At 43.9% G+C, this 27,832-nt stretch overlaps 1 protein-coding gene across 3 annotated transcripts in view; it reads right to left on the bottom strand.

The window, feature by feature from the left end:
• Positions 1 to 20,001, bottom strand: part of LOC119159974 (Fanconi anemia group J protein homolog) — a 59,493-nt gene extending 39,492 nt beyond the window's left edge. For 2 of the 3 annotated variants that reach the window (XM_075889964.1, XM_075889965.1), the window contains exons 1-10: positions 19,799 to 20,001; positions 19,240 to 19,355; positions 16,917 to 17,028; positions 16,052 to 16,096; positions 14,847 to 14,996; positions 10,845 to 10,997; positions 8,362 to 8,934; positions 6,172 to 6,290; positions 3,533 to 3,717; positions 1,475 to 1,564 (exon numbers count right to left, since the gene is read on the bottom strand). In XM_075889964.1, the coding sequence (XP_075746079.1) occupies positions 1,475 to 1,564; positions 3,533 to 3,717; positions 6,172 to 6,290; positions 8,362 to 8,934; positions 10,845 to 10,997; positions 14,847 to 14,996; positions 16,052 to 16,096; positions 16,917 to 17,028; positions 19,240 to 19,350 (1,538 nt within the window). In that variant the 5' untranslated portion in view covers positions 19,351 to 19,355; positions 19,799 to 20,001. Of the gene's footprint in view, positions 1 to 1,474; positions 1,565 to 3,532; positions 3,718 to 6,171; positions 6,291 to 8,361; positions 8,935 to 10,844; positions 10,998 to 14,846; positions 14,997 to 16,051; positions 16,097 to 16,916; positions 17,029 to 17,872; positions 17,892 to 19,239; positions 19,356 to 19,798 lie in introns of those variants that run through there. The other variant, XM_075889966.1, reaches the window with a different exon arrangement.
• Positions 20,002 to 27,832: the final 7,831 nt, after the last annotated feature.

Raw genomic sequence — 27,832 nt, 5'->3', positions numbered from 1 at the left:
AAGGCTGTTCCACATGCGGATGACACGGGGGAGTGCATATAAGTTAAAAAAGTATGTTTTACCACATGCGTGTGAATGAAAGATGATTATTCAGTCTCTTTGGTGTGAATGCAGATGTTTGCAATGTTATAGATAATGGCCTTGTTTCGTGTACGTATTTAAGAAATAATGAAAGGACGGCTGCTCAAAATGGAAAGTGATAAATTCTTTTTAATTTGTGTTATGCTTGAGCTATGATCGTAGTTTTGGAAAATGAATCTAGCAGCTCTATTCTAGATCGACTCCAGCATGTTAGTTAAATAAGTGTAATGAGGGGACCAAACAACAGAAAATCAATTAGTTTACAGTGAATGTGCTCGCCGCCCGCGCAATGGAGGCTACTGGCAACAAGTAGAGCGCTTGTAACGACGCATCCGCAACGATGAACATATTACGCCGCGGCTTCCACTCGAAAATGTGGCATTTCACATCTTTCGTGAAAAGGAAACTAACCCCTCGCTGCTTTTGGAGCCTTGAAATTGATGAGCGAGTGCATGAGTTCAGTCTGCTACATCAACAACTCAATCTGGACAAGCCGGAAAACCAATTTATTATATGACGGATGGCACATAGGCATTATTATACGACATTCGTTGCACATAGGCGTCACCGAACTGATAAGCGGCCTAGTCAACAGACGAGCACATGGCAACCGCATCAGCTTGCAAGTACGCCTCTGCGGAAAACATGCAGTGGACATGGAAAAAATGACATTGAGGTGATGCAAAACAGAAGGACTACATGCCTGTTGCTTACTGAGAAAGCTGAACTTGCAAATCATTGTAAATAAACAGCTTTTCCATGCTGCTGTCTGCCCGAAATGGACTTCTTGTGTTTTTAAATGATTTCTCATGATTCAAATTTCGCTGCAGTTGCAAATTTGTCTAGATATCTCTGCCTCCAGAGCAGCTAGGACTGTCATTTTTGTTGTGACATGTAGCTGTATCTTTAGTTTACACAATAATAGGTGTGAATTTTTGATTGAGATCTTCAAAAAATTTTATTTTTGTCAGAAATTCGAGCATAAAGTGGGTGTGCCTGCAACACTGAAATACAAAATGCAACAAACCTTGCTAAAATTATCAAATAAAAAAAAGCACTCCAACCGTTGTGTAGCTTATGTTCATTAGTACACAGGCATGTGCCAATAGTAGCTCTGCAATACAAATTTCTTGTGTCATTATACCGGCAAACAATAGGTAATTAATCTTAGGATATCTCAAAAACTACTTGGTTTAGAGGAACAGTAATTATATACATTTTTGAAATCAGCATAAAAAACTCAAGCATGCTGTGAATTTTCTTTATAAACACATGAAAATATCTGGCATTTCGTCTCAAGTACAGTGTCCCCCCTTAAATATTGTTCACTGTCTGCAGTAACATGGTGTACTTTTCACGGCCATATAACAAATGAGCACAGCAGACCACTCACTTGACATGGCAATAGTCCGTCTTCTTCAGCTCTCTCACCACCTGCGCTATCTGTTTGTGTGTTCTTGTGCCATAGAAAATTGTGGGTACCCTAGAATAAAAAAAGAAATATCACAGATGTGCGGTAAATTCCTTTAAAAAAAAATACCGCTAAAGCAGCTTCACACTATGAGTTTCAAGCCCGAAGCTCGTGCGGAGCCAGGCAGCCTTCTTTCTCTTCGGTTTTCTGTGTCCTTCCTCTTTCTGTGTGTGTGTGTTTTTCTCTCTTTGTTTCTACTTATCCTTTCCTCTCTCTTTATCGATTTCTTTCTATTTCTTCCTCCCTTTTCAATTCATGCTTGCGTCCTGTTTTTTTTATTTATATATACATGGTCTTGCCTGCAATACACCTAGTGCCCTACCAGATGTTTTTTTGCTGATGATAAGTGATCATCATTAAGGCGATCGAAGAACAAAAGAAAGAAAAAAAAGGAAGACTTCTCCTTTGCGTGAGCATGCACTCAATATGCTACATGTGGAGCATTACACCAAGCGATAACAGCACACAACATATGACAGTCTGACCCCATAAAGTGTCTCGCTTTTAAAATACTGATTGCACCATTACAGCAAAGCAATGAATGTGATAGTAACAAGTTGGATTAGTACCGTATTTCCTCGTATAATAGCGCACTTCTTTTACAGAAAGTCCGTTGCCAGCTTCGAGGTGCACCTTTTATGTGGGACGAAATTTCCTAAAGTTTCATTTCCGACTGCAGCATAGACTGCTTATAACAAAAGTCGCCGAAGTCATGACGTCCGCACTACAGGCGAAGCAACCTTCTTCATAGGCTACATTAGTGCAAAATGTGTTGAATATGCAGTCTGGCATGCCCACAAATTGGGGCATGCAATGCAGTGTGCTTATAAGCATTCAAATTTCCAAAAATTAACAGCGGAAGACCCGCATTGCCGATAGAGTGAAAACGACAAAAAAAACTACATAAAGCAAATGCCATCGCAGAATTTCACCAAATATGTTTCAGGCCATCCAGATAATGCCCATTATCATGACCAATATTTTGTGCACTGAACAGTAGCAAATGTACATATTATGGTCTCGCACACCATATCCAAAAGACATTGCAATTGAATCTCGAACTACCATTCGAGTGTTACAAGAGCCACCCATGCCCTCTTTCCTTGAAGTAAAATCACCACAAGGAGTTAACTGCATTAATTCTGTACAAAACCGCAACTTTGATCGCCCGCGACCACTACCGAAAAACATTAAGTGCCGATTAGGCTTAGCGTACGGTTTGGCATGTTGTCAAGGGAAGTTTGTACGAGACAACATGAAGAACGAGTGCTGTAAAGATCGCACTCTAGCATTGATCCAAGAGCAGGGCACGTGATGTGATGTTCACGTTTGCAGCCGAGAAATCAACGACGACAGAAGTCCGCCGAGTTGGTGCAAGTCCACGCAATATCAGCAAAGGCGAAAGCTCACGTCAAAAAGCCGAAATGCTTTCAAATTTGCACACGAGGTAGCAAACGCGATAACGATGACACTTTTGCCGACGAAAAATCCAAGTGCACTTGATGAGGACGCGATCGCACGTTCTAAGCGGAGCATGCGGCCAAAGCCATGCCACCGCCAGTGCAAAGGTTCCTCCGACGCCCAGGCAACTGCCCTTCTTCACTCAGCGAGTCCACACAGCCCTGCCGCTGTCTTTTATTTTTCTCCTCTTCAGTCCAGTTAAGAAAGAAGGCGCCGAACTGCAACTGTGCAAATACGGTATGGAACTACTGATCACAGCCAGTGTCGGGGTGCGCTGATTTTGCGCAGAAATTTAGAAAAAACCTATTTCTCATGGCCAAACTTTGGGTGCACCTTTTGAGCAAGTATGCCTATTATGCGAGTAAATACGGCATATGACGTAATGTCTGCAGCCAACTCCTATAGCACTCGATCTGTCATAATTAAACAAAATGATGGTGTAAAAATTAACAAAAGGGACAGAAAGCCATTCTAATTAAAAGATGCTTGTAGCACCATGATCGCTCCGAGACAACTCACCTCTCCAAGGGCTTGTCCGCGATTCCCTGACACCCTTTGGATGGAGTGGGTTGTTCTGAAGGAGGGAGCTGCTGCTGTGATTGGATTAGCTGTTCGAGAACTGTTGAAGTGCTCGGGGCACTGCTAACAGCAGAAGCATCCTCCCGCTTTGGTGATGGAAGGCTTGCAAGGCTATTACGTATATGCTGCAAAAGAAGTCAATATAAAACAAAAATTTGGAGGTTTTACATGATATAAGCATGACACCATCAAGAGGCACACTTTAGTGGGGGGGATTGTTCATTAATGCTGATTGCCCTCTGCCCCACTCGAAACTTGAGTTCTAGATGACTGCCTTCTGGTACAAGTACAACATACTAATCGCCCTGTAGCAGTCTTTTTTTGTGTGTGTGGAGAGAGAGTGAGTGATGATAATTTGTTTTTACTATAAAGTATTATTTAATGAGACCAAACTGCACAGGAACAAACATTGCATAATGTCACTTTCATACGATGGTTCTTTACTGGCAGCATCAAGGGCCTGAAAGTAGGTGCCTCGCAGCTTTTGAGATGCCATGTATCTGAATACATGTACAGTAAAACCTCGTTCATTCGGACTCCGTTCTTTCAAAATCCCGCCTTATTCGAAGGATTTATGCAGTTCCGCATTTTACAATGTAAATTATAGGGGATAATTTGAAGCGGCAGTCAGCACGAGCCCAGTTAATTTGAAAACTTTGTGATCCCGATTTTGGCGCAAATGGGCGGAAATAACGGCCCTTAGGAGCCCCGAGACAATGCAGTGCAGCGATACTAATGAGTGACAGCTGAACCTTCCCAGTCTTGCCACTGCCAGCGAAGAAAAATTCGGCAGATCCCTCGTACGCTGCTGGTGATGTTCTTGCCTGCAGTGCCTACTTTAAAAACTCACTTAGAAAACTTTAATGTTTATGCTTTCGGCACAAACAAATTAAGAATTTCATAACAATGGCCTCTTTCTGGCATAATAAATCCTTTATTTTACCAAAAAGAACAGACGAATGGTCACATCACGTGCACTGGTGCTGCAAGGAGCCTGCAACATGCTGCTCGCGTCACTACTGTGTTGCAGTGAAGCTCGTCTCTTTTTTTTTCGTTTCTTCGTTTTTGCAGGGAAACACTTCAGCTGACCACGAGACCGGCTTTTTTTTATCTTGCACTGGCAGCAGCGAGGCTTGCCACTTCCCCGGACTGTGGCAAAATTGGGACAAAGTATTGCTGAATAGCAGAACTCTTGCGACCTCAAACTATCAAGCACCACAAATGACCGCCTCGGACTACTTTCAATGATTCAAAGGTTTTGTGTGTTCTGGTATCTAAATTTTTGTATGTTTCTTTAATTTCAAAGCCTGCTTCATTCGAAGATTCTTCACAGTCCCAGTGCCCTCGAATTGACAAGGTTTTACTGTATACATTGCAGAAACTAGCGAACTTGGGATTTATGGGGGCTAGGTAAAGCTTCATTGGCTTCCACAACTGCTACAATAATGCAAAAGTTCTGAGTGGCAATGACGATAATGTGTCCCTCTTGTAATTTCAATTTTGGACTAAAACTGAAAGGGTCCCTAAAGCACCTCGGTAGTCAAAATTTAGTTATTTCAGTTGTGCATGAGTCTGTAACAAACACGTAGCCATGAAAATTTTTCAAAACAGTGCCGTAACAGCAGATTTACGCGCATTTGAAGATCAAAAATGGCCCACGATCATTTAGATCTTTCCTTCGCTACACTCTGATCGTCAACTAATCTGTCCTCCTGGCTGACTAGACCACCTCTCCGTGCAAACAGGAAAAGAATTAAGCGTGTGTACCTGCAAACAGACAAACAGGTTCTTTTCGTTGCCGATGGTGAATCCTATAGGCAGATTTAGAATATTTCCAGTAGCAGTTTTTCTGCTCCATGTGGAGCAAGTAGGTTCCATACGCAGATTGAGAGTGCTCTCTGCGTGTTCCATAGGCAGATCGGGAGAAGCTCCGCCGCCAGATACACTCCACAGAGCAGGTCTCCTTACTCCGCAAAAAGTGGCGGATTCGACTAAAGTCTCAAGCACCCTGCACGTGCGCAGAACCTGGCGTACCACGTGACTAAGAGAATGCGCTGTTCGAGCCTGCTTGTTGTCTGCACGCAAGCTTGTAAAGGTGAAAACGAATGTGCACTAGTGCACCCTGCCATTTGCTCTGGTGGGAGTACCTGTGTTCCACTGGCAGATTTCCTTTGGTTGCGCTTTGCCGTAGTAGAGTGCTCCGGCGCGAGTTTGTTGCCCAGTTCTAATCCTCCAGTGGAATTCACTATGACATGACCAGATACAAACGGTGAAGTCATGGCCAATGCTGAGGATACTAAAATGCCCAGAGAGGTAAGAGGGTTGTTGGTGAACTTGAGGCGTGGCCGCGGCTCATCACACTGGTGCATTTGGCAATGTTTATTGTCACAGCACTCAGCACCTAACGGGCGAGGTTATTTGAAATGTTAGAAACTGAGTGCTATTTTAGGGGCCCTATATTGCACATGCCATTTATTAGCATTTTTAATAAGAAACACAAGCATTAGAACCAAATAAATACAGTATACACTGCATCATGAAGGCAAAAAAGTTGTAAATGCTTCAAACATGTGACTCACAGTATTTACAGACTGGCGCATTTTCTTCATTGGCTTGAAGTCGTCATCGTCATCATCCATGGGTGAGGGAATAGAAGATTTAAGGGGAGTTTTGACAGGTTGCACCTTCACTGGCTTGCCTGCAAACATTTTGGGAGAGAATAATGCTCAAGCCACACAACGATACAACACAGTGTCCATTGAAAAACAACCAACATACAGGGCAGCTATAAAACTAAATGTGCTTGCGTTTATGTTTCCTTTTGCGATTTTGTCTGCAAGGACGTCTTTTGCAATGACGCCAATTTGTCTTTGTTAATCATAAATGTGTCAGCATATACTAAAAAAATGCCAATTAAAAAGTCAGTAAGAGAGTTTTTTATTTATGTAAGATGTTAGTATTGTAAGAAATTTAGTGCAAATTTGTACTCCCACAAACACTCATACATTCACTCACTCTTCCACCTGAGAAACACACACCGCGCTCTGTGTGGTGCGTGTATTAAAGTGGTTAGGTTGCATAACATAAAGCGGAGTGGTGCGTGCACCTTGTATGAGGGGAGCTGAGTGCGATTAAAGAGTAAGCACCACGCAAGCCATTCTTTGCCCCAACTTATTTGCTGCATGAACGGGGCTGTGGTCAACTTCCTGCGATTGCTCTAAATTGGATGGAAAATCGTGGAGGCCATGCTCTGCATTGGTCCAGTTGACCTCTAGATCATCAAGTACTATCTGCTTATCCTTTCTCCTCTGGTAAAAATGCTAGTAATACTACAGTAAAAGCTCGTTAGTTCATACTTCAAGAGAACTATAAAATTATCCAAATTAAATAGAGTTATAATTAGTGGGCCAGTGCTAGAATGAACAGACATCACACTACACTGCACAAGCAGAACTAGAAAAAGCCGTCTCTGTACTAGTTATTACGAATAAGGTGGTACTACACATTTGTGCCAAGTGTTTCATAAATTAGGTTTGTGGAGCTCTAACAGCAAACAAAATTAAATGATGAGTCAGTTATATGCCAGAAACGAGCAACGACATGCATTAAAGTGAGCAGTCAGCCATCACATGAAATACGTGACGCTATTTATGCTCCAAAATATGTTTACCTACATGACACAGAGAACGCTGATGCATTGAGCATGGTATGGTCGATGGCGACACAGTGAACACAAACAAATGAAAAAGCAATCGGTAATTTACATTAGCTTGCACTTCATCAATTTCAGCTGCATGAGCATCGTTTGCAGCGTGCCCAGGAGCTCCAGCACAGGGTCTGAATTTTCATCTGCTGAAAAATGCCGCTGTGTCCATGTCCTGCATCTCTACTAAACTTGGTCTGGTTTGGTTTTGCAATGCACGATGATCACTCTGGGTTTAAATCTGTAAGGAGCAATGAAAACCAGGGGCTCCCACAGTTTGAATTAACTATTGTTAATGTCGACACGTTCGAATTATCGGTGAGTTTTCCCCCATAGAAATACACTGAGCTGTGCCAGGACCAGGGTGTTGGTTCCAAGTTTACTGTTAACAGAGTTTGAATTAACAAGCTTTCACTGCATCGAATTGGTTGCACGATTGACACTCCGAAACCACGCACTCATTGAAATGCGGGGGCACCTAAAAACTCATTGTGGTGCCACTGTGACCTGTAGCAATGTGTTTATTGACCCATGATTGTGATGATGAAGGCTGCAGTAAGACTGGTAAATACGGAACTCTTTATTGGTTTCTTGGGCAAGCGTGTTCCCAACAATGAAAAATTGAAACTGAAAGGAATGCATGCTTTATGCTGATATAGGCAATCACAGTTATGGGCAGTTGGTAATCTAATCATCAGCAAGATGGGCTGTCTTTTAAGCATGAATTGTAGAAAATTTCAGCATTATCAGTGGGGAGCACATAACTCTACAATAAGCTCGACTACTAGTGTTGTGCATTCACTCTAATCAACATAATAATAAACAATGGCAAAGTTTCCCAGCTATAGTGGCTCTGAGCGATGGTTATGCTTTTTGTGGATGAAAGCCAATCACATTGAAATGAAGCACTAAGAATGCATGGCAATTCGAGTTATGCGCATTACAAAGAACACTAAAACTGGCCTGTTAACAATCTGAAGGGCTTGCTGTACTGGTTCAATGTTTTTGTGAACGATCGACAAAACTGTCTCCGGGTCACTAACTCTAAAAGTGATTTTTCACTAACCGACTGCTTGCTGCTTGGCAGGCGTCACTTGGCTCGCTTGGGCAACGATCGTATCCTTGTTTGTTTTCAGCTCAGGCAACGACAGCAAGGTGTTCAGGTCCAACATTTGACCAGTGGTGTTGCGAACGACCATGTACTCGGTGCCAGGCTTAACGTTAGCCGGGAGCAGATCTCCGGGAGCCACAGGGAGATGGGTGGCTAACGCGGCAGGTACAGTAGGGCTCGCCACCGTGGATGCCTGACTCGCCGAAGCCACGGCTGGGCTTGCCACGACGGGCTGGGCGGATACCACCTGCTGCCTCGGTGACTGCACTGCACCACTCGTCACAACACGACACGGACTGTTTGCCTTTAGCGAGAGTTTGCATGCCCGTGTCACTCCCGAAGGGCTTGGTGTTGCAACATAATAACTGAGGAGTTCAGCAGCTTCTGCCGCCTGTTCCTCTTTCAAAGGCGTATCGCAAAGCCCTCTCTCGTCATAAACTTTAGAACCTATACAAGCAGCGCCGTCCAATGCCACCAGTGAGCACGCAGCATCCTTCGGGGGAGGGCCTTCAAGGTTGTACTGCCAGGCTGTAAGTAAATGCAAGTTAAATCGAGAGATAAGAGACCAATGCCAAAAATACACATAGCAAATGTCCGGTTATTTAGCTACCATTTGCTGTTTCATGAATAAGAATTGTGAAAAGCTTTGTAGTCAAATAACAGAAGTGACTAAGCTATGACAGCCTGGTTCAATGCGTAATGTTTATGGGCATTCTTTGGTGCAATGTGCTAATGTTTTGAGAACACCTTGTTGCAACCTGGTAATGGGCAATGAAATGGACTGGATAGAACAAGTAACAGCTATCTACAGTGAGTTATGCCACCATAGAGCTGTACGGCTGTTCTCGCCTATTTTGTTCTAATGTTTAAGCAGCCCTTCTTACTTCGTAGCAGAAACAACAAATAGGGTGCTGGCACTGGTTGTGTGAAGAACGGAACTGAACCATTTGAGGAGTCTATGCTGCACTAGAGTGCTTGCACTCTCCACATCCTCGACTCCGGAGTTCCACACTCCCCATTCTCTTCTCCCTCTTGTAATACCCCCTCCCTGCTAAACTCAGCCAAAAAGAATGTTGTTTAACTAAATAGAACCAAAGACACTTCGCTATAATAAGATTTAAATAAGTTATAATAAAGAGTTAAATACTTCATTATATTGAGCATTTAATAATACACATAGGGAATCGAAGCTTAAGTTTACGAAGCGACGACAACGCCGCGCCTGGCTCTGGCAGCGAGCTTCGACGAACTTGAGATAGGCGCGGAAGAGGGCGCAGGCGAGTCAGTGTGTTTCCCCGAAAGGGGTGTGCGTGCGACACGCACGGAGCGCGTTTTACAGTCGGTGAGGGGAACTTCGGTGCCAAGCTGTCAGCTTGGCATGCTAAAATGAGACGCTCGCTGGGCGAAGTTGCTTTTCCTCGATAAAAGAAGCGGCCCCACGGAAGCCCCTGAAAGGTCCGAAGTATTGTTGTGTTGTGAGCTGCCACAATGCAGACAACAAGGGACGCTCTCCACGTGTAAAGCTTTATCAGTTCCCCAGAAAGTCACACCCGGCGAACACAGCCGCGTTCCCGAAAGATGGAGTAAGCATGACACGACAGCCTGAAAAAAACTAGCTGAGCACTTCAACTTGACTCACCGTGGTTAAAGCTCAGCTTGCTGCTTTGCAGCAAAGTCAGTAGGTCATGCTGCCGTGGCACAGAGGCCATGACTCTAAAGCTTCTCGGACATTTTAATGCCATGACAGTATAACTTTAGTTCTTATTTATTTTTTAGCATGCCGCAAACGTTTGCACATGACATCACACAGTTGCTACTGCTAGATACCACCAGAAAACAACATTTATATGGTTTTCATAAATGTCAACGCAGCACACCGATACAGTACGCTGCTTCACGTGGGCAGAATGTGACTTACCTTGAGACATACGTCATACACGGTATTGTCACGAACCTGAGAAATACATTTTACAGTGACTCGGGCGTTCTCGTCTTTCGTCGTCTGCTCCACATTATAAACTTGACTAACGAGCTTTATTCTTTTTGTTAGATTCGCTTTTTGGAAGTGCTTGTCCAGCTCAGAGATTTTTATGAAGCCGCACTGCAGGCGGTACAATGTGAGGTGACTCAAACGCACCACGCGCTCTTTGCATGAGCACGTAAGTGAGTGGCAGCGCGTTCGCGAGAAGAGAAAACGCGCAATATTCATACCTGATTTCTACTTTTCTACCAGAAATGACGCTGCCTGTTCAGAGTCATAGCTCCACCATGCATTGCTTTGGCTTCCTATAGATGTCTGCATTACCCAAGAAGGCCTCGCTTGTTGCACTACCCAAAATGAGTCAATAAATGTTGCCCGTCTGCGGCTTGGGCAGCACTGGTTAGCGCATCGTGTGAATCATTTGTGATAAAAGCAAAGAGAAACTCATGTCTCGTACGTTTGACTAGTGGCGACTGTGGCACCTTTGAAGGTGTGGTGTGGCTGCCTCCGTCATCCACCTTGGAGCCTATACACGAGGCACCCTCCAATGCCACAAGTGGGCAGCTAGGACCGTTTGCGGGAGGGGGTCCTTCCAACTTGTAGCTCCAGGCTATGGGTAATGCAAAGCAAGATAAAAAAAATGCCAGATTAACACTAACAATACATACAATCAATATATGATTACCATCTAGCTGAACACAAGAGGAGACATAAGCCGGCAAAAGCATTGGGTTACACTACGAGACAGTACTTCCCAAGGGTGGTGCAGTATATACCTAGAGACTGCTTATAAAATAAGTCGCAAATATCCGCACTATAATCAAAACAACCTTCATCAGAAGCTGCTTTTGCGCACATGTTGAGCATGTAGCCTCACGTGTCCGAGAATCGAAGCATGCAATACATGGTGCTTACAACCATTTACATTTTCGAATGTTAAAAAAAAAAACTTAATGTCCAAAAGCCAGCGTTGCCAACAAAATCACAAAGATGGGGGGCTGGGGGAGAGGTATAGAAAAAAGCAAGCACCATCGCGAAAATTCACCAACTACCTCTCAGACATTACACAGAAATCATGTCGAATCACATCCGAAATTTTATGCACAGAAAAACACCAATTGTTCAACTTCAAAGGCGTGAACCCAATTTCAAGACATCACAATCGAATCGAGAACCATCATTCGAGTGCTACACGTGTCACCCTCGTTTTCATTAACGATGTGTATCCGTTTCCTTCAAGTGCTGTCGCCGCAAAGAATTTCGCTGATTCCATACTAAATTGCAACTTAGCATGCGACCGCTGCCAAAATCTAACCAACGCTGATTAGGTTTAGGCTACCGTTATGGACATTGTTGTGGGATGTTTGGCCATGACATAAAGATAGGGCATCGAAAAAATCGCACTCAAGCACTGAACCAAGAACAACAGCCTGCATAATACGAAGTTTGCGTTCGTGGCGTTAAATCATCTATGACAAAAAGCCGCCAAACTTATGTAAGACCGCACACTGGCAGCTAAGGCGAAAGCTCGTGTCATAAAGCTGTAAAAGTTTAAATTTACAGACGAAGTGGCAAACGCGATATCTGTAGCGAGCTCGATAACAATGGCGCTTTTTCAACAGGAAACTTTTAAGCGCACTTGATAAGAACGAGAGCACAAGTGCCATGCTGATCCGCATGTGACCGGAACCAACCTAGCGAGGCCAGCCAGACAAAGGGCAACAGCCCTCCGCCCTAACTCACTGAAGTGCGTTGCGTGCCACATTCTTCCTTCAGTCTCTTTTTCCTCCCTCTACCCTCTGTTCGTTCACTCCGTGTCACCTTCTTCTCCGTAACCACCTCGTCATTCGCACCCCAGCGACACGCCTTCTTTCAGACGTGCAACCGCTACCGCGTTTGCCACCGGCTTTCGGACAACCGCATAATAACCAGTCTTTCATCTTGGGGGGACTGCACAATAAGCGGTACGTGTATACATGGGGTTCCGTGCGAGGATAAACAGGAGGTGATAAAGACTGCATTGTGACCGGTCCTGGACTATAAGCGGTTCGTTATAAGTGGTCTTCACAGTAATTCAAGTTCATTAGTAGTAGCTCATGATCATAAAAACAGAGCAAAAGCAGCAGACAGACACAAAGAGACAAACTAGGCAAATAGTAATGTTTGTGCAAAGTTCATGTACCCGAAGTAACAGCGCTTCATTCTAAGACAACTCACGAAACAAGTGGCTTTTTGCCATCAAAGGACCCCCCCTTCAGCTAATGACATCGCCGTTTCATTGCGACCCGTAGTAGACCGCCTTCGTGCTGCACTCACGACAGAGATCATAAAGCAGTGTGTCAAAAAGCGGTCATGACACCACTGGCTGTAGCGGTGACCTTTCAAAGCTAAAGACCACTTTTCTCTCAAGTTGTATTGAACTATAAATAAGTTGTGAGTGTCGATTTAATTATTGAACGTGACCTATAGATTTTTTTTCATGGTATGCATCGTATTTTATAAGCAATGGGGTTATTTCCCCTAACCACGATGCTGGTTAGGGTGAATGGGCCATGTCGCATCAACTAAGCATGATGCCACGTCTTCTGTTTTCCAAATGACTTTATAGGATGCACTGGTGTGAATGAAATCGACAAGACCAGAGCTTCAGCTGCCAATAAGTGGCTTGGAACACCAAACACAATGAATATGGGTACAATTCAGTAGGCAATATCTTTTGATATGTCACACATGCAGTGTTTATAAGAACTCATTTCACTGATGTGCTCTTGTTCCAACATTCAACCTGAACAACCTCCCACTCTCTTCAAGCTACATTGTGCGTGCACCAACCGTACATGCTAATTGGCCCCTTACAACGACAATAACTGGCAAGACCAGCAGTAGTATGTCTAAGCGTGCAAAGCATCTTCAGTGCATGCGTAATCTGCTATACTATCTCTTTCGTGAAGACGCAAGCTTTATTAAAGTTTCGGGGTTGATCTCCCTTAAAATAAATAAATAATAATAATAATAATAAAACAAGAAACATGCACGCAACTAAGATCAGCAAGATTTTAGTTGAGCGCAAGTGTTGAAATTAAAAACGTGGCCGATCTCTCTATATAAGGATCAGTATAACACAAACGTGAAACGTGTCTTCACAGGGGTAGTTGAGCATTTATCGTGCAGTTTCAGCAACAGTAACCAAATTGCAAAGTCAAAGTGAAACGTGTCTTCACAGGGGTAGTTGAGCATTTATCGAGCACTGTTTCAGCAACAGCAACCAATTGCAAAGTCACACTAAGAACGGCAAGCAGCTTGAAGCTTGCAGTGCACACATAAAGCAGAAAGCAAGCACGAAATTAGCATACACAAGACAAGCATGGACTAACAACTGTCACATCTTGACACTTAAGGTGCGCTGTTTAAACAGAAAGAAAGACGCATGAAACGACTGCACAAGTCTATACAAAACAAGTGCAAACAACTGTCACAACTCTTTCTTCGTCGTGTGTCAGCAGTGCGCCCCTTAGGTAAACCATATGCGTCAGCGAGCAAAGTTATGACTGTGATAAGCGCACACGCAGCAGAGAACATGCTCCGTGGAAGCTGTGCTTCGTGGAGGCGACGACTCTTAAAGCACGCCCAACGCGATCCGGTCGCACCATCTCTCTACTGATAACGAAAACTCGCTGAAATTTCGGAGCTCTGAGGATTGCCAAACTCTGTATGGTGTATATAACTGGCTTGCCGTTAGCAAGCTTGATAGCGTATGCCCCGTGGCCGATTGTTTAGCGCTGTGCGCTCTGAATCGAGAGGTTGCTGGTTCACTTTGCAGGGTAAATTTTTCTTTCTCATTTTTTTTTCTTTGCAATTTGATAGTACATGTTTGACAACGCCATATCCGTGACGAAAATACGTCAGCTGAGCTGTGGTGGAACCCAGCATAAAACACTTTCATGTTAAAAAAAAAGTAAGCAAAAGCTTTATGATGTTGCTATGTGCTCCTGTCCACAAAGTGACCCTGCAGCTAACACAGGCAGGGAATGCTTCTTTCTGAAAGGAACCGTGAAGCACGCAGCACTTGCACTGGATATGGCCCTGTGCACATGTGTGTATTACAGCCAGCACTGCAGATTATCGCCGGTGTAAGCCGTTGACAAAGCTAGTTATGAACATCGCATATTTGTACAACCATGAAAAACTTCCAAACAGTGTAGTCACTACTGCACCAAAAGACAGGTTACACAACGAATCTCCCGATAATGCTTGTGTAAACTTATATCAGGTAAATATTTCAAATAACGAGTTAAAATGTCTTTAAATTGTAACACAGCACATCATTGCAACACTTCCAAGTGGAACCACGCTGATCTGCGCATGTCAGAGAAGAGGGAAGGTGTGTTGGCCGTCAGACCCTAAAGCCTCGCTCAACGAAACGTTCTATAGTTTCCTAGAAAAGCGGAACTTTTCTAACGTTTGGTTGGTTGTGGCTGTTGCTCCTTCAATGGTGTGACGGGTTTTGCGCACCCATGCACTCTGGAGCCTTTGCATGATGCACCACCCAATGGCACAGCCGAGCATCTTGGATCATACGAGCCAGTATCTTCGAACTCATGGTGCCGAGCTGTAAATATAATTGAAAGAGAGCAAATTAACACTAAATCTATGTACACTCATTATTGGGTCATCTCAATATAAAGACAAGAGACGAGTTGATGAAACCATAGCGTGGCTCTACGAGACACTCGGCTGCAGTGGTGGCTTCTGGGATAAAGGCCTTGGGTTTCATTTATTACTGTGGTCTCTTGAGTTACCGTAAGCTTGTTTTTCATTTTCATAAATTTGTTGATCATGTATCTTCTGTATACTGATTTCACCAAATTCATTCCCCTCTTATGTTGGAGGGCACCACTACTGCAGTGGCTTCTGTGCTAAAGGTCCTGAAATTGATTTAGCACTGTGAAGTTTTGAGTTACTGTAAGTTTGTTTTAGGGGCAAAGCTCCTTTTGGTCTAGGGCACTTCATCCCTCTGGCATACCCAGCACAAATTATCCATAAACAGACAGACGGACGGACAGACAGATAGACGGACGGACCCTTCACACCACTCAACAACATTCACTCCGTGGATATGCAGTAATTTTTTTTCCCTTTTCATAAATTTTTTTATTACATATCTCCTGTATAATATATTTTTGCGAATTTATTTCCCTTTTTTTGCTATATTAGAGGGAATCACTACCCAAATAGACAACTTCCACGTACTTTTCCTGCACTTTGCACTCACGATAGGCATTCTGATGCTTAGGCAATGATAACATGCACAATACATGGACAACTTTGGCATTGCGGGTGGCGAGAAAGCACAGGAATGTGATCCATACATAAGGGAAATTGACTGAAAGAACACTTAGTCGTGGGCAAGTAGAATTTGTCCCTCAACGGTATCCTCCCAAGTTAATGCAAATTATAGAGCTTGAATGTTACAAGGCTAAGGTCAGCAGCTGTCATGCAGGGTGAAACTTAGTTCTCTTTAGAAAGCAATCTCCGTAGAAGGAACAGTTGTGCAAAGCTGCGAACTCAGCGGGTCGTAGGACAAGCACAACGCCGTACACGTAACATAAATGTATGAACTTTGCCTTTCTTGTAAGCGTACATAAAGATGAAAGAGCAACTTGCCTTGCATTGCCTGCATCATCTTTTCCACCTGGGCTTGATGAATTTCTGGAAGGCAATAATAGGCAAGGCTTGCTGAGTGAGAGCAGTAGTGAACTGCTAAACCCAACTAAAAACAAACAACTATATAATGACAAATATTTATAAAATGGCACATGAACCGCGGGCAAGCATCAGTGCTTAAATGTAAAGCCGCACATGAAAGTACTGTTCATAAGTGCCGCTGCCCTTCAATATGGCTAGACACAAGGCCACCAAGCCACTGTTGCACTGCAGAATAGTAGCAATTGTTCAGGTATAGTTACATAAAATCTGATAGCAATGATGTCACGAACCACATTACAGCTGTCGAAAATCGTGACAACAATGAGGAAAACATAGGCATGTTCCGACAACAGGAAGGACTCAGATATGAAGAATGAAAAACAGCAGAAGGGTTCTCCTAGCTAAGCACGAAATGTGATGGCATTTACAATGTTGGTGAAGAAGCGAGGAAAGGAAGGAGATAGCTTTTTAAGAGTTTCACAATAGACACAAAAAAAAAAATAAAGTAAGATGGCACAACCACCTGAAATTTCACCTGAACTTAGCAAGTGCATTAAGGAATATAATGCTGCATAGAAAAAGTAAGTAATTGTTTTTGCTTATTACTTCGAGCGGGCGGTAACTGAGGCGTTCTTTTTCAGTTTCAATATTAGAATAGGCTATTTTTGTGAGCTTTGCACGATGCTTTTCTCTTACAACTCGTCATCTAATTTCGTGCTTGCTCAATCCAAAACAAGGCTTGTTATGCTGCCAGGGTTGGGGCAGGGCTGGGTTGGCCTTTGAGAGCATCATCGAGTAAAGTGTGTGGCGCCCTTTCACGCACCTTTCTTTTTCTTTTGCCAAGCCAAGCACGAGCAGAGTAGGGCAAGGGTCTTTCCACTCCCCGTAGGTGACTCGATGAGACAATTCCTTCCATTTCTCAAGCCCTGTAGGACCTGGTGGGCAAAGCAGGACAAAGCATTCGTACACTGTGTTCTTAGACAAGTGTGAATTCACTTATATAAAGCAGTACACCAAAACACAGATCCCAGCGGTCAAACTGCTTCAATGTGATAACAATGTTGGAGGAACACCTCTGTGCTTGAACAATGAAACTACTTGCATGCGATGTTTTTATAGCCATAATGTGACATCGCAAAGATTGTGTCCCCAATGCAAGTGCTCCAACACGGCGGTTTTAGTGACATCAAAGCAAGCCGTCTATAAAAAAGGTTGCACTTAACGTCATCCACCTGTAGCGCTAGCGGCATTCATCGTTGCCACCATATCTGTGGTCGCTAGTGGTGTGCCCCATCGGTTCTTTCAAAATCGTAAGTGGAGAAGAAAGGGTGTGCGTGTCGGTAGTGTCTGTGAGTGAAATGCGGTTTAGGACCTATGCGCGTGACCTACGGGGTCTGGGAAAAATTCGTTTTGAAAATTTATTACTGTCGCAGTTCCTTAGGTTTCCGCGTTTAAGATGTAGAGACGGTACCCAATCTGAATAGGCTTCAGCCGTCGCATAAGAAAAACATTTTGCAAAATGCAACGAGCCACGATATCAACACTAATGTGCTTCGCTGAAAATTTTGTTAAACAGCAGTCAGTATTGCAGCACATTCTCATTTACCGATGGGCAGACAGGTAACATGCCTCACCCACACACGGAACCTAGATAGAATGAGATCTGCTGCATTTAAGGATGCACATGTTCTGTAAACGCCACAAAAACAAAGCACTTGCCACACAAGCAACAGTAATTTACCAAGCTGTCGAATTACACAAGTTAATAAACAACTCAACTGTTTATGTGCTTAACTGGCTGTTCCTTAAACAGCAACTCAGGGCACAGCACAAATGCTCACCTCCTGCTGGGTAAACAAAAGAGAGGTTCATAACACGCCACGAAAACTAAGCTTTTACCACAGCCTACAGCAAAAACAAATCTCTTATAATGCTGAATGGGTTCTGAAAAGTTACCAAATATGAATTGTTTTTCAAGCTCATGATGGTGGGTTGCCGGGCTGTTTCCTACTAATACTTCTGAAGAAAAGTATTTACACAAAATGACACAAGCACAGACACAAATACACTGGACTGGTGCAATACCGTTACCTTTCTGTCCTTGTATCATTTCGTGCTACTATTTTTCTTCAGAAGACGTGAACAAACAAGAGTGGATGCTTGGGCTAGTTGGTGCGTAGTCATGTTCGTGCGCTGAAACATCTTGCAAATATGACATGAACTAACTAGCTCAAGAATACATTTGGCTTAGCTGATTGATACGTTGGAGTCACTCCACTTTTCATTGCTGCGTGATGTCTTTAACGTTCTTGCATCAACTGACAAATGACTTTTGGGATGCAAAAAAAAAAGTCGATTTTCGGAGTTCTTTTTCGAGTGGTTGTTGCAATAAAATAGAACACAGCTGACCATTGTCGCTGAAACCTGACTACAGACGCCAGCTGCCATATGTATGTGCTTCACATTCCCCATGAATACATTCATGCAACTGCTTGCTGAGCCAGCCGCGCAATCGTGACCTCAAACATAGATGTGCATCTGTTCCAATGCTGATGCCATCCCCCGCATGTGCATGCATAACAAGCCACTCCGCAACACCTCGCCCAGGCAACATAAGTTTGCGTGACATCCTCAGTGTCCTACTGCATATGGTGTAAGAGCATGCGGGCGTGAACAATGTGCCCTTAGCACACATAATGACTAAGAGGCAGTGGGAAACTTGGCTGCCCAGTTTAAGCCCCGACGACCAGCTAGACCCAGTGGACAGGGAGCACGGTTTCCGGGAGTAAGAGGGCCCTCCACATAGAGTGAGGAAAATTTGCTCATTCAGTAGAATTAAAGCTTTATAGTTACTGCCACAATCCCAGTCACAGTCGGCACAGATTGCACCACGCACTGGTTATTCAATGTGTACCTATCTGCTGAAAGAGTGAAGTGAACGCTTCGCGTAAGGTTAACCAACCTTCATGATGGCTCATGTAACATTTTGAAACCTCATCACGGACACTGCGCTGTGTGTGTGTCGTGGGCGTACACGTACAAATGCGTAATTTCGCTCAAGCCAATCTAGTCATTTCGAGCAACACGCTAGGCCCATAGCCTCGCAAAAACGTCCAAGCATCAAGCACAGAACGAGTGTGTGTAACCTTTATGATGACCATCTTTTGAGATTGGTACGGCGTATGAGGGAAGTAGACAGCGTGGGACTCGATGTAGAGAGGCTCCTTCTTCGCCGAGCTCTCAGCTTTGACGTCCATCGTATCTGCACGTCAAGTACCAAAGAAAATCACCCGATTAACAGAAATAAACGCTGACAAGACGCCAGCACAAAACGATCGATCAATGGTGGGTTCCACACTTCCTCGCGTCAGTGGGATACTCGAAAAAAAAAAAAAAGCTGAACGAACTCACGCATACATTTAGACACAGCGCAGACCTACACACAGCTGACGCGACACGCAATACACTTTGGCGATACGTTCGCACTAAACCGCCCAACCACTAGCGACAAATCGGTAGTATTTGACAGCTTTTAAATCCTTCGCGGTGTTTGACTTAGAACATTGGTTGTACAATAACACTTGGGAATAACCCAGGAACACGAACTTCAGCGTGATCGACGGGGAAACCATTTCTGAACATGTAATTAGAGGTTGAACATACGACAGCGTTCGCACGTAGGTCAACACTTTACCTATGCTTTACCTGGTAATTTTCCTCAACTGGCGGCCCTTAGGCGCCAGTCTCTTCAGATCTATAACAGATGGTGTGTTTGGGCATTGCGACAACGAAATAAACAAGTATCCGGATGCGATCATTCAAGTCAAAACACGCACGAATTAGCGCGAAAAATTGCGCGCCACCGATAACACGGGAAATGGTGCGCAGGCACTTCCTCCGGGTGCGCAGGCATGCGCAAGGCGATTTAAGGATACGACTGCGCTCTAAATGGCTGAAATGTGTCTCGGCGTTAGAAAGTTTCGGTTTTGAGTTTGTTGAGAGATATTTACAAAACACTCGATAAGTTCAAAACAATAAGCTATCTCATAATAACCTTATTGTAATTAATTTTATTAGTGCAATTTTGTTATCAAAAGAGTAAGTGAACGTTCAAATTTTGCGCCGAAACTGTAGCATCTGAATGTCAGGTTGATGTCAGAGATTTCAGTCTCATTCTTGCTCTTTGGCGATTGGCTGAGTAAACTTTCCGTAACCAGCTAGCATGTGAAGCATTTGACCCAGTCAGAATATATACACGTGCTAACATTTTGCGATAATGGGCCCAACCAAACTCTGGCGAAATCTGTGACGTCAAGACGAGTTGGGCGATCCTCTTAAGAGTCTAAATGTTCTGTGGTCTAGAGACCATGGACGAAGCAAGCTGTAGACAGCAACGTTTCTAGAACGTCGGTAGACAGAATCACCACATTCCTTTTTTTTTTTTCCTCGATTGCCAATCGGCTTTTCACGCCAAGACTGGCGCTTTTAATTTGGTGAAGACGTGACTTTCAAAAAAAAAAAAAGAAAAAGCATCTTTACAGAAATGGCAAAGCTAGCTAATTAAGAGGCACGCAGTGTCGAACCATGCACTGGAACATCCATTTGCGGTAAGAAGCATTTTATCTAAAATTTTCGGCAGTATTGAGATGCGTTTTTAAAATACTTCAGAATACAACACCCCTTTGGCAGAATTACTATGAATACTATACTAAATATGACCTCCCCTCTCTCTCTCGTTTCCCAGTGCCCCTGGAAATGACTCCACGAACATCACGAGGGCACTCATCCCCGGGACCACAGGAGCCATTGGCAACACCACAAACTACTCGGGGAGTAGGTTTCCCTCCTCTTTTTAAAGACTTCTTGAATGCACAGCAGTCCCCTGTGCTCATATGCAGTTAGTTCAGCCAATTATTACAAGCTTTCCTAACAATTTCTCAACCTATTTATTCTGAAGGGTCACCACTAGCCTGTATCAGGACTCCAGTGTCTACACTGCGCTCCTTCACATCTCTGCATAAGGGGGCTGCTTCCATAGATGGTAAGATTGATTGAATTACTTGAATGAAATTGTGCACCTTTTTTCTACAGCAGATATAGAATTAATGTAACCCTGTCTTCTTTCAGAAATTCAAGACTTCCCAGACTTCTCTTCATGCAGAGCCGTCAACATCAAGGCATGAGACTAGTGAGTCGACGCTTTCCTAGTACAGAGCACCATGCATTTGCGCCTGGTTTTAAACTCATGTATAGTGACATACACTGCTCTTTTTCAGTGCCCCTCGAAATGACTCCACAAACATCACGAAGGCACTCATCGCTGGGACCACAGGAGCCATTGCCAGCAGCGCAAGCTACTCAGAGTAGGTTTCTGTCCTCTTTTTAAAGCAAGGTTTTCAGTTAGCCAATTACATAGTAATGCCAGTAAGCATGCCTTATTTCTTCAAAACAAGAAGGAAATATTTCCACATACATCCTCTGTATATATATATATATATATATATATATATATATATATATATATATATATATAGACAAGTATAAATGGCACCACAGCTGGTTCAACAGAGCTCATTACTTGAAATTAATCCTTTAACAGAAGAAGTGCACCTTTATTTCATGAATGTTACTATCTGTCATGGTCCGCAAGGTGTGTACCTACTTTTGGCCAATCATATACAGTGACTGTGTGACAAATTCATTTTCTGTTTGTTTGTTTTCATTGTCATGACTTTCAAAAACTCCATGTGAGCATTTAACACTAGCCTGCCCTGGTATTTAGACAGTTTGCTAATGATGGAATAAAATAAAAATGCATTTTAATTTCTACCATACTTAGCAAACCATTTAACTAATGCCAAAGCCTCTCGCATAGCCTTAACATTAGTGGTGTAGCCTTTTGATTTTCCAGAAACTCCACTTCCAAAGATGAGGACCAAGAAGGTGCTGACTCCACGTTCTAAGCAGAGGCCTGAGCGCTTCCGCGACGAGAACTCCCGCCTCCGTCAAATAGTTACAAGACTGCGAAAGCCCAAGAGAACAACTTGCACACAGCTGCTTTTTGAAGCGGGCAGGTACCTAAGCAAGGACAGCAGCCACCCAAAGCATTGCAAAACGGGTGTTCCATATTCTCTGGCCTACTGGTACCGAAGAATATGCACCGATATGCGGGAATTCGACAGACACGCAGAACACCTAAAGCATTCCTTATTGAAACAGAATTATCCGGAAGACATTATTGACGATGCCATACCACGTGCTCGCAACGTAAACAGGAATGATATAATTAACGGACCAAACAGAGTATCTAAAATGACTTCCCAAACGAACCTTGTACTAATTTACTCCTCATCAGCGCCACGAATCAACAACATATTTTCCCGCCATTTCAACATAATCAGGCAAAGCAAACGACTAACTTCTATTTTCGCGAAGCCACCCCACGTGGTGTACCGCAGGGATAAAAATCTGAAGGACATTCTTGTCAGAGCAAAAACAACCACCCCCAAATTTCAATCAGGGTGCCATCCCTGCGGGAAAGCTCGATGCAAGGTATGCCCACAGATGGCCACAACACGTGAATCCAAAGCGAACTTCTCGGATTTCAAATTCTGCATAACTGAAAGCTTTAATTGTGACTCCAGTAACGTAATATACATGCTACATTGCAACATCTGCGGACAAGAATATATCGGCCAAACAGACACGCCATTTCGGCTGCGGTTCAATAATCACCGGTACCACGCCACTTCACTGCCGAAGCTACCTTTATCTAGACGTCTGCGCCTGCCAAACCACAGTTTTGAAAATATGAGCGTAACTCTTTAGCAGTCCGGTTTCTCAAACAGGCGCGAGCGCGAACAGCGTGAGGCATATATTTTATTTTCAAATTTCGCACATTAGTAGCCGGCATCAACGAGGACCCCGGAAGACTCTCCTGCCTCCGAAAAGTAAGCCAGGAGGAAATTGGTGACAAAGATTGAGCGCTGGAGACCATGCTTGTTTTTTTCTGACTGACTCGTACGTGTACACTTTCCTTTCTTGTCTTTTTTTTCCTTTTTTCCCTTTTTTCTTTTTTTCACATGCACATACAAAGCGTTAATGTTCGCCTACCACTTAATGACCATTGGAGGGAAACGGACGAATATGAAAGGTAAACAGCCGACCGACCCATCAAGGGGAAACCCTTTCCTTATACGCACGCCGTCACGGACCCCTCCCGCCACCGCGGCGACAATCTTGGGTGGCCCGACACACGTCGAGAACTGACCAGCACGGGATAAGAACCGGATGTGGACGTACACGGACATTTGGTTTCGTTCTCAGTGTTGACAGTGGTTCTTCCTCTTTTTTACTTTCTTTTTTTTCTTTTTCGTTTTTTCTTTTCGTCTTTTTTCTTCTCTTTTTTTCTTTCTTTTTTTTAGTTCTCTCTCACTCTCGCAAACATCTTTCAAGGCGAGAGGGACGCGGCAGCAACGAAGTTTTGAAGTTCATGTTAGTGTAACTCATCCCCTGACGAAGGGAGGGCCCCTCACGAAACTGTTGGGAAATAAATATACTTATCCTTGTTGACAACGCTCCCGTTGTGCCATATATATAGATATATATATATATATATATATATATATATATATATATATATATATATATATATATATATATATATATATATATATATATATATATATATAGCACCACAACTGGTTTGACAAAGCTCATTACTTGAAATGAATCCTCTGACCTCGATTGTAGTCACCAATCAGTTAGCCTCCTCCTGGTTACTTCTACCCGTTTAAAGTCTATTTTGCCTTCAATGTCCCTAAACCCCAATGCTTTGAAAAATTCGGCGCCATTATCCTCGACTATAGGGTGGAGCCCTTTACAGAACATTCGAACATTGACAAATGTTCAGCCGTTTCCTCCTCCTCTCCACACGCACTACATACCGTGTCTGTGCCTTCGTATTTTGCTCGGTACGTCTTGGTCCGCAATACTCCCGTTCTAGCCTCGAAGAGCAGAGAACTACCCCGAGAATTATCGTAGATCTTTTCCTTTGCAATTCCCTGCTTAAAAGTTAGGTAGGTCTCCAGTGATGATTTCGTAAGCATTCCCATCTTCCACATGTCCCTCTCCGTCTCCTTCACCTTCTTGTTAATTGATGTTTCCTTTTGGCTCCGTATGCTGCTGTTGTCTAAATACCTGCTTGACAATTCTCGAGTTCGTTTCCTCCATGTAGTATCGACGTTCTTCATGTACAAGTAACTGAAAACTTTTTTAGCCCAACGCTCTCCTCCCATTTTTCTCAATCACTCCTCAAATTCTATCTTGCTGCTAGCTTCCCTGCACTCAAACGATGTCCATCCCAAGTCTCCCTGTACCCCCTGACTTGGGGTATTCCTATGTGCTCCCAAAGCAAGTCTACCTATGCCACGTCGTTTAATTTCCAATCTTGCTTGAACTTCTGATTTCATGCACAAGACCGCATTGCCGAACGCCGAACCCGGGACCATGACACCTTTCCGAATCCCTCTCACAACGTCATACCTATTGTAGTTCCACTCATGCATACGCATGAATACGGAGAGGCAGTGAGCAAGGTGAAGGACAGTGCCCTATTTTTTATTACAGCTGCATTACTGGTGCCCTCAGTCACTACGTATCTTTCGTGCTCTCTTACTCAACCCCGTTATTTATCTATACACCCAAATATTTGTATTTATCCACTATTTCTAGCGTGACTTCCTGTATCTTATGCTCACTGCCTTTGTTATCATTAAAAATCATGATTGCCAATTTTTTCATGCTGAACTTCAAATTTAACTTATCTCCTTCATTACCATAGATGTCTATCAATCCCTGCAGATATTTCTTGTTGTTGGCTATTAATACTATATCATCTGCATACATCAATGCTGGTAATGACTGTTCAATGTATTTTCTTTGCTTGGCAAAATAGAGGCTGAATCCGAGTCGACTCCCCTCTAATTTGGCTTCTAGTCCCCAAAGGTACAGCATAAATAACAAAGGTGACAAGGGACATCCCTGTCGAAGCCCGCGTTGCATCTCTATAGGTTCATATACCTGTTGTTCCCATTTGATAACTATCTTGTTACTTTTATAGATATCCTTTAGAAGATTAGCTATTCCATCTTCTGTATCTAGTGTGTCCAGTATTGCTCACGAGTCTTCCTGAATCACACTATTGTAAGCTCTCTTGATATCTAGAAATGCCAGCCACAGGGGCCTGCGATCTTTTTCCGCTATTTCAATACACTGCATCAATGAGAACAGATTTTCCTCCGACCTCCTTCGTTTACGGAACACATTTTGTAGTTTTCCCAGCAGCCCTCACTCTCCAACCATGTCTGTAGTCTTTCCTTTACTATCTGCATCACCAGCCTATAAGCTACAGATGTCACTGTTATAAGACGGTAGTTGTTTATATCGGCTTTGTCCCCTTTCCTTTATAGATCATGCTCATTCTGCTTAGATGATGATGATAGGTGGCTGTTCCCTTTGCATCGGGTGGTCACAGATGGTGTGACCCAGCCGGTAAAAAAAAAAAAAAAAGAAGGCTAGAGATATAAATTCTCGGAAGAGACAGCGGGGCACACACTTGTCACATAAGTATTTTTGCACCATAGAAGTGCCGTGTCTGTCCTGTCAGTCCCTATCGCATTGTAGCCTTCCACCACATTTGTAGACGAGCTTTTATTGTCGTCACGGCAGTGACGTCTTTGGCGTCGTGTTCTTCTGCTGCAAATCCGAGCAGAGTGGTGCCCTCTGCTGGCCGTGGAGAAAGACTGACGCAATCCAGAAACAGGTGTTTAGCCGTCTCGTTCGTTTCCGCGCAGCAGCGACAGATAGCAGCTTGAACCTATGGGTCCTGATCGAAACGACGACGGTACGCGAGCGTACGCAATGCTCCTGCACGTGCGTCAAACAGCAGAGGCACGTGCAGTTTCCTATTGTACAGCGCTATCTCTAGGTCGGCTAAGTTAGTTCACAACGCCACCGCTACCCTTATTTTCGTTGCACTGTCAAAAGTAAACTTTCCCTTCTCTAAATGGTAGTATGTAGGTGTTCTATGGTGGAGTGCAGAACGTGTGCCTACACTGGGGGAAAGGTTCCGAGAGAGCGGTTGATGTTTTGGGCCGTTCGCTGTATATGCCATTACTCAAGTAGTAACCTTCTCCACTTCGTCTCGCTTTCAAGGATGGTCGTTGTTTCACAACTTATCCGGTGGTCCAACGCAGTGCATGCTCAGCGATTGCGCTGCGCTCTTTGTAGAGCCTCCACACGTCGTTGGCGTGTTGCTTGAGCAGTTCCGATAGGTTTTTCATCTCGCCGATATACGAAGAAGAGCACTCGGCGCACGGGATCTTGTAAACGACAACGGGGGTCCTGTTCATTGTTGGCCGGTCTTTCGGGCGGGGGAGGGGGCGGTCCAGCGTACACGAAGGCACGTGGGCGATGCAAACCCTTTCTTTTTTGAAGATCCGGGCTAACATCTCGCTGGTTCCTTGGACGTAAAGAATCGGAACGCGTTTCGGAGGGCTGCCAATTAAAGCTGATCGGAATTTCCGTACTTTCTGTTGCTCTGCCCAGCGGGTGGGGACACGAATGAAGTTTTTTGAGTATCCGTTTTTTCTGATGTCCGCACTTACGCGGGCTTCTTTCTTTCTTTCGCTCCGTGTCATTGGAACATATGTTCTTAGCTCTCTGAAGTAGCGGGGTCACAACCGAGGTCTTGTGGCAGGCGGGATGGTATGAATCATACTGAAGGTAGCAGCCGGTATGCAATGGCTCCCTGCGAATGGAGAACTCCAGGCTGTTGCGCTTTCTTGCCACCTGGACCCCGAGAAAGGGCAGGCAGCGGTCGCTTTCACACTCGGCCGTGAATTGTATGGCTGGGTGCACGGACTTCAGATGCTGTCTCAAGTTTTCAATTTCAGACGTCTTCATGACGCAGAAGCAATCATCCATATAACCAAAAAAAAAAATCTTGGGTTGTGGCGAGAAATAGCTGAGTGCTTTCTCTTCTATGTGCTCCACGGTCAGGTTCATCATCGTGATGGAGATGGAAGCTGGTAAACCTGACCGTGGAGCACATAGAAGAGAGACGCTCCACAGCGAAATGAGAGAGAGAGGGTCATTAACCGCCCCGTGAGTACTTCGAAGACACCGCTGGTACGTAGTCCCAGTTTCCCCTGAGGAAGGAACCGAGTCGGTTCCGAAACATCAGGTTTTTTCAGAAACCTTTTGGTTGGAGTTTAAATAATTTCCCAGTTTACATACCCAATCAGACAGACATCAGTCGAATACTTATATTTGAGGCAAAATTCCTAAATTGTTCGTGGGGAAAATCTGCTATATCAACGTTGTTGTCTGCTGTTACATACTTTGTTACATAAAGGTCGCTAATACATGTGCTTCTACGGAGCAACGGAAAGGAATAGAAAAACTTCGTTATACCGAGGAATTCGTTACATGGAGGTTCAATATAAGCAGGTTTAACTTTATATACATGCAGTTAGTATATTCAGCCACTCATCACCATGGTGGCTGAATGATCACAGGGCCAGAGTTCCCTCTAGTTAATATTGCGACACTCTATGGTTAAGGGTCAATTGTATTTCATAAGATAACCTGCAAGAACCAGGAAACCAAGAACCAGACTGACACAGCTGCACGGTTGCAGTCTTGACCGGCATTTCAACAATGTTAAACATAGCTGGC

This window comes from Rhipicephalus microplus, chromosome 3 (genome assembly GCF_043290135.1).
Source record: "Rhipicephalus microplus isolate Deutch F79 chromosome 3, USDA_Rmic, whole genome shotgun sequence".
NCBI lineage: Eukaryota > Metazoa > Arthropoda > Arachnida > Ixodida > Ixodidae > Rhipicephalus > Rhipicephalus microplus.
The sequence above is the reverse complement of the archived record's forward strand: the minus strand, read 5'-3'. Positions and strand labels throughout refer to the sequence as shown.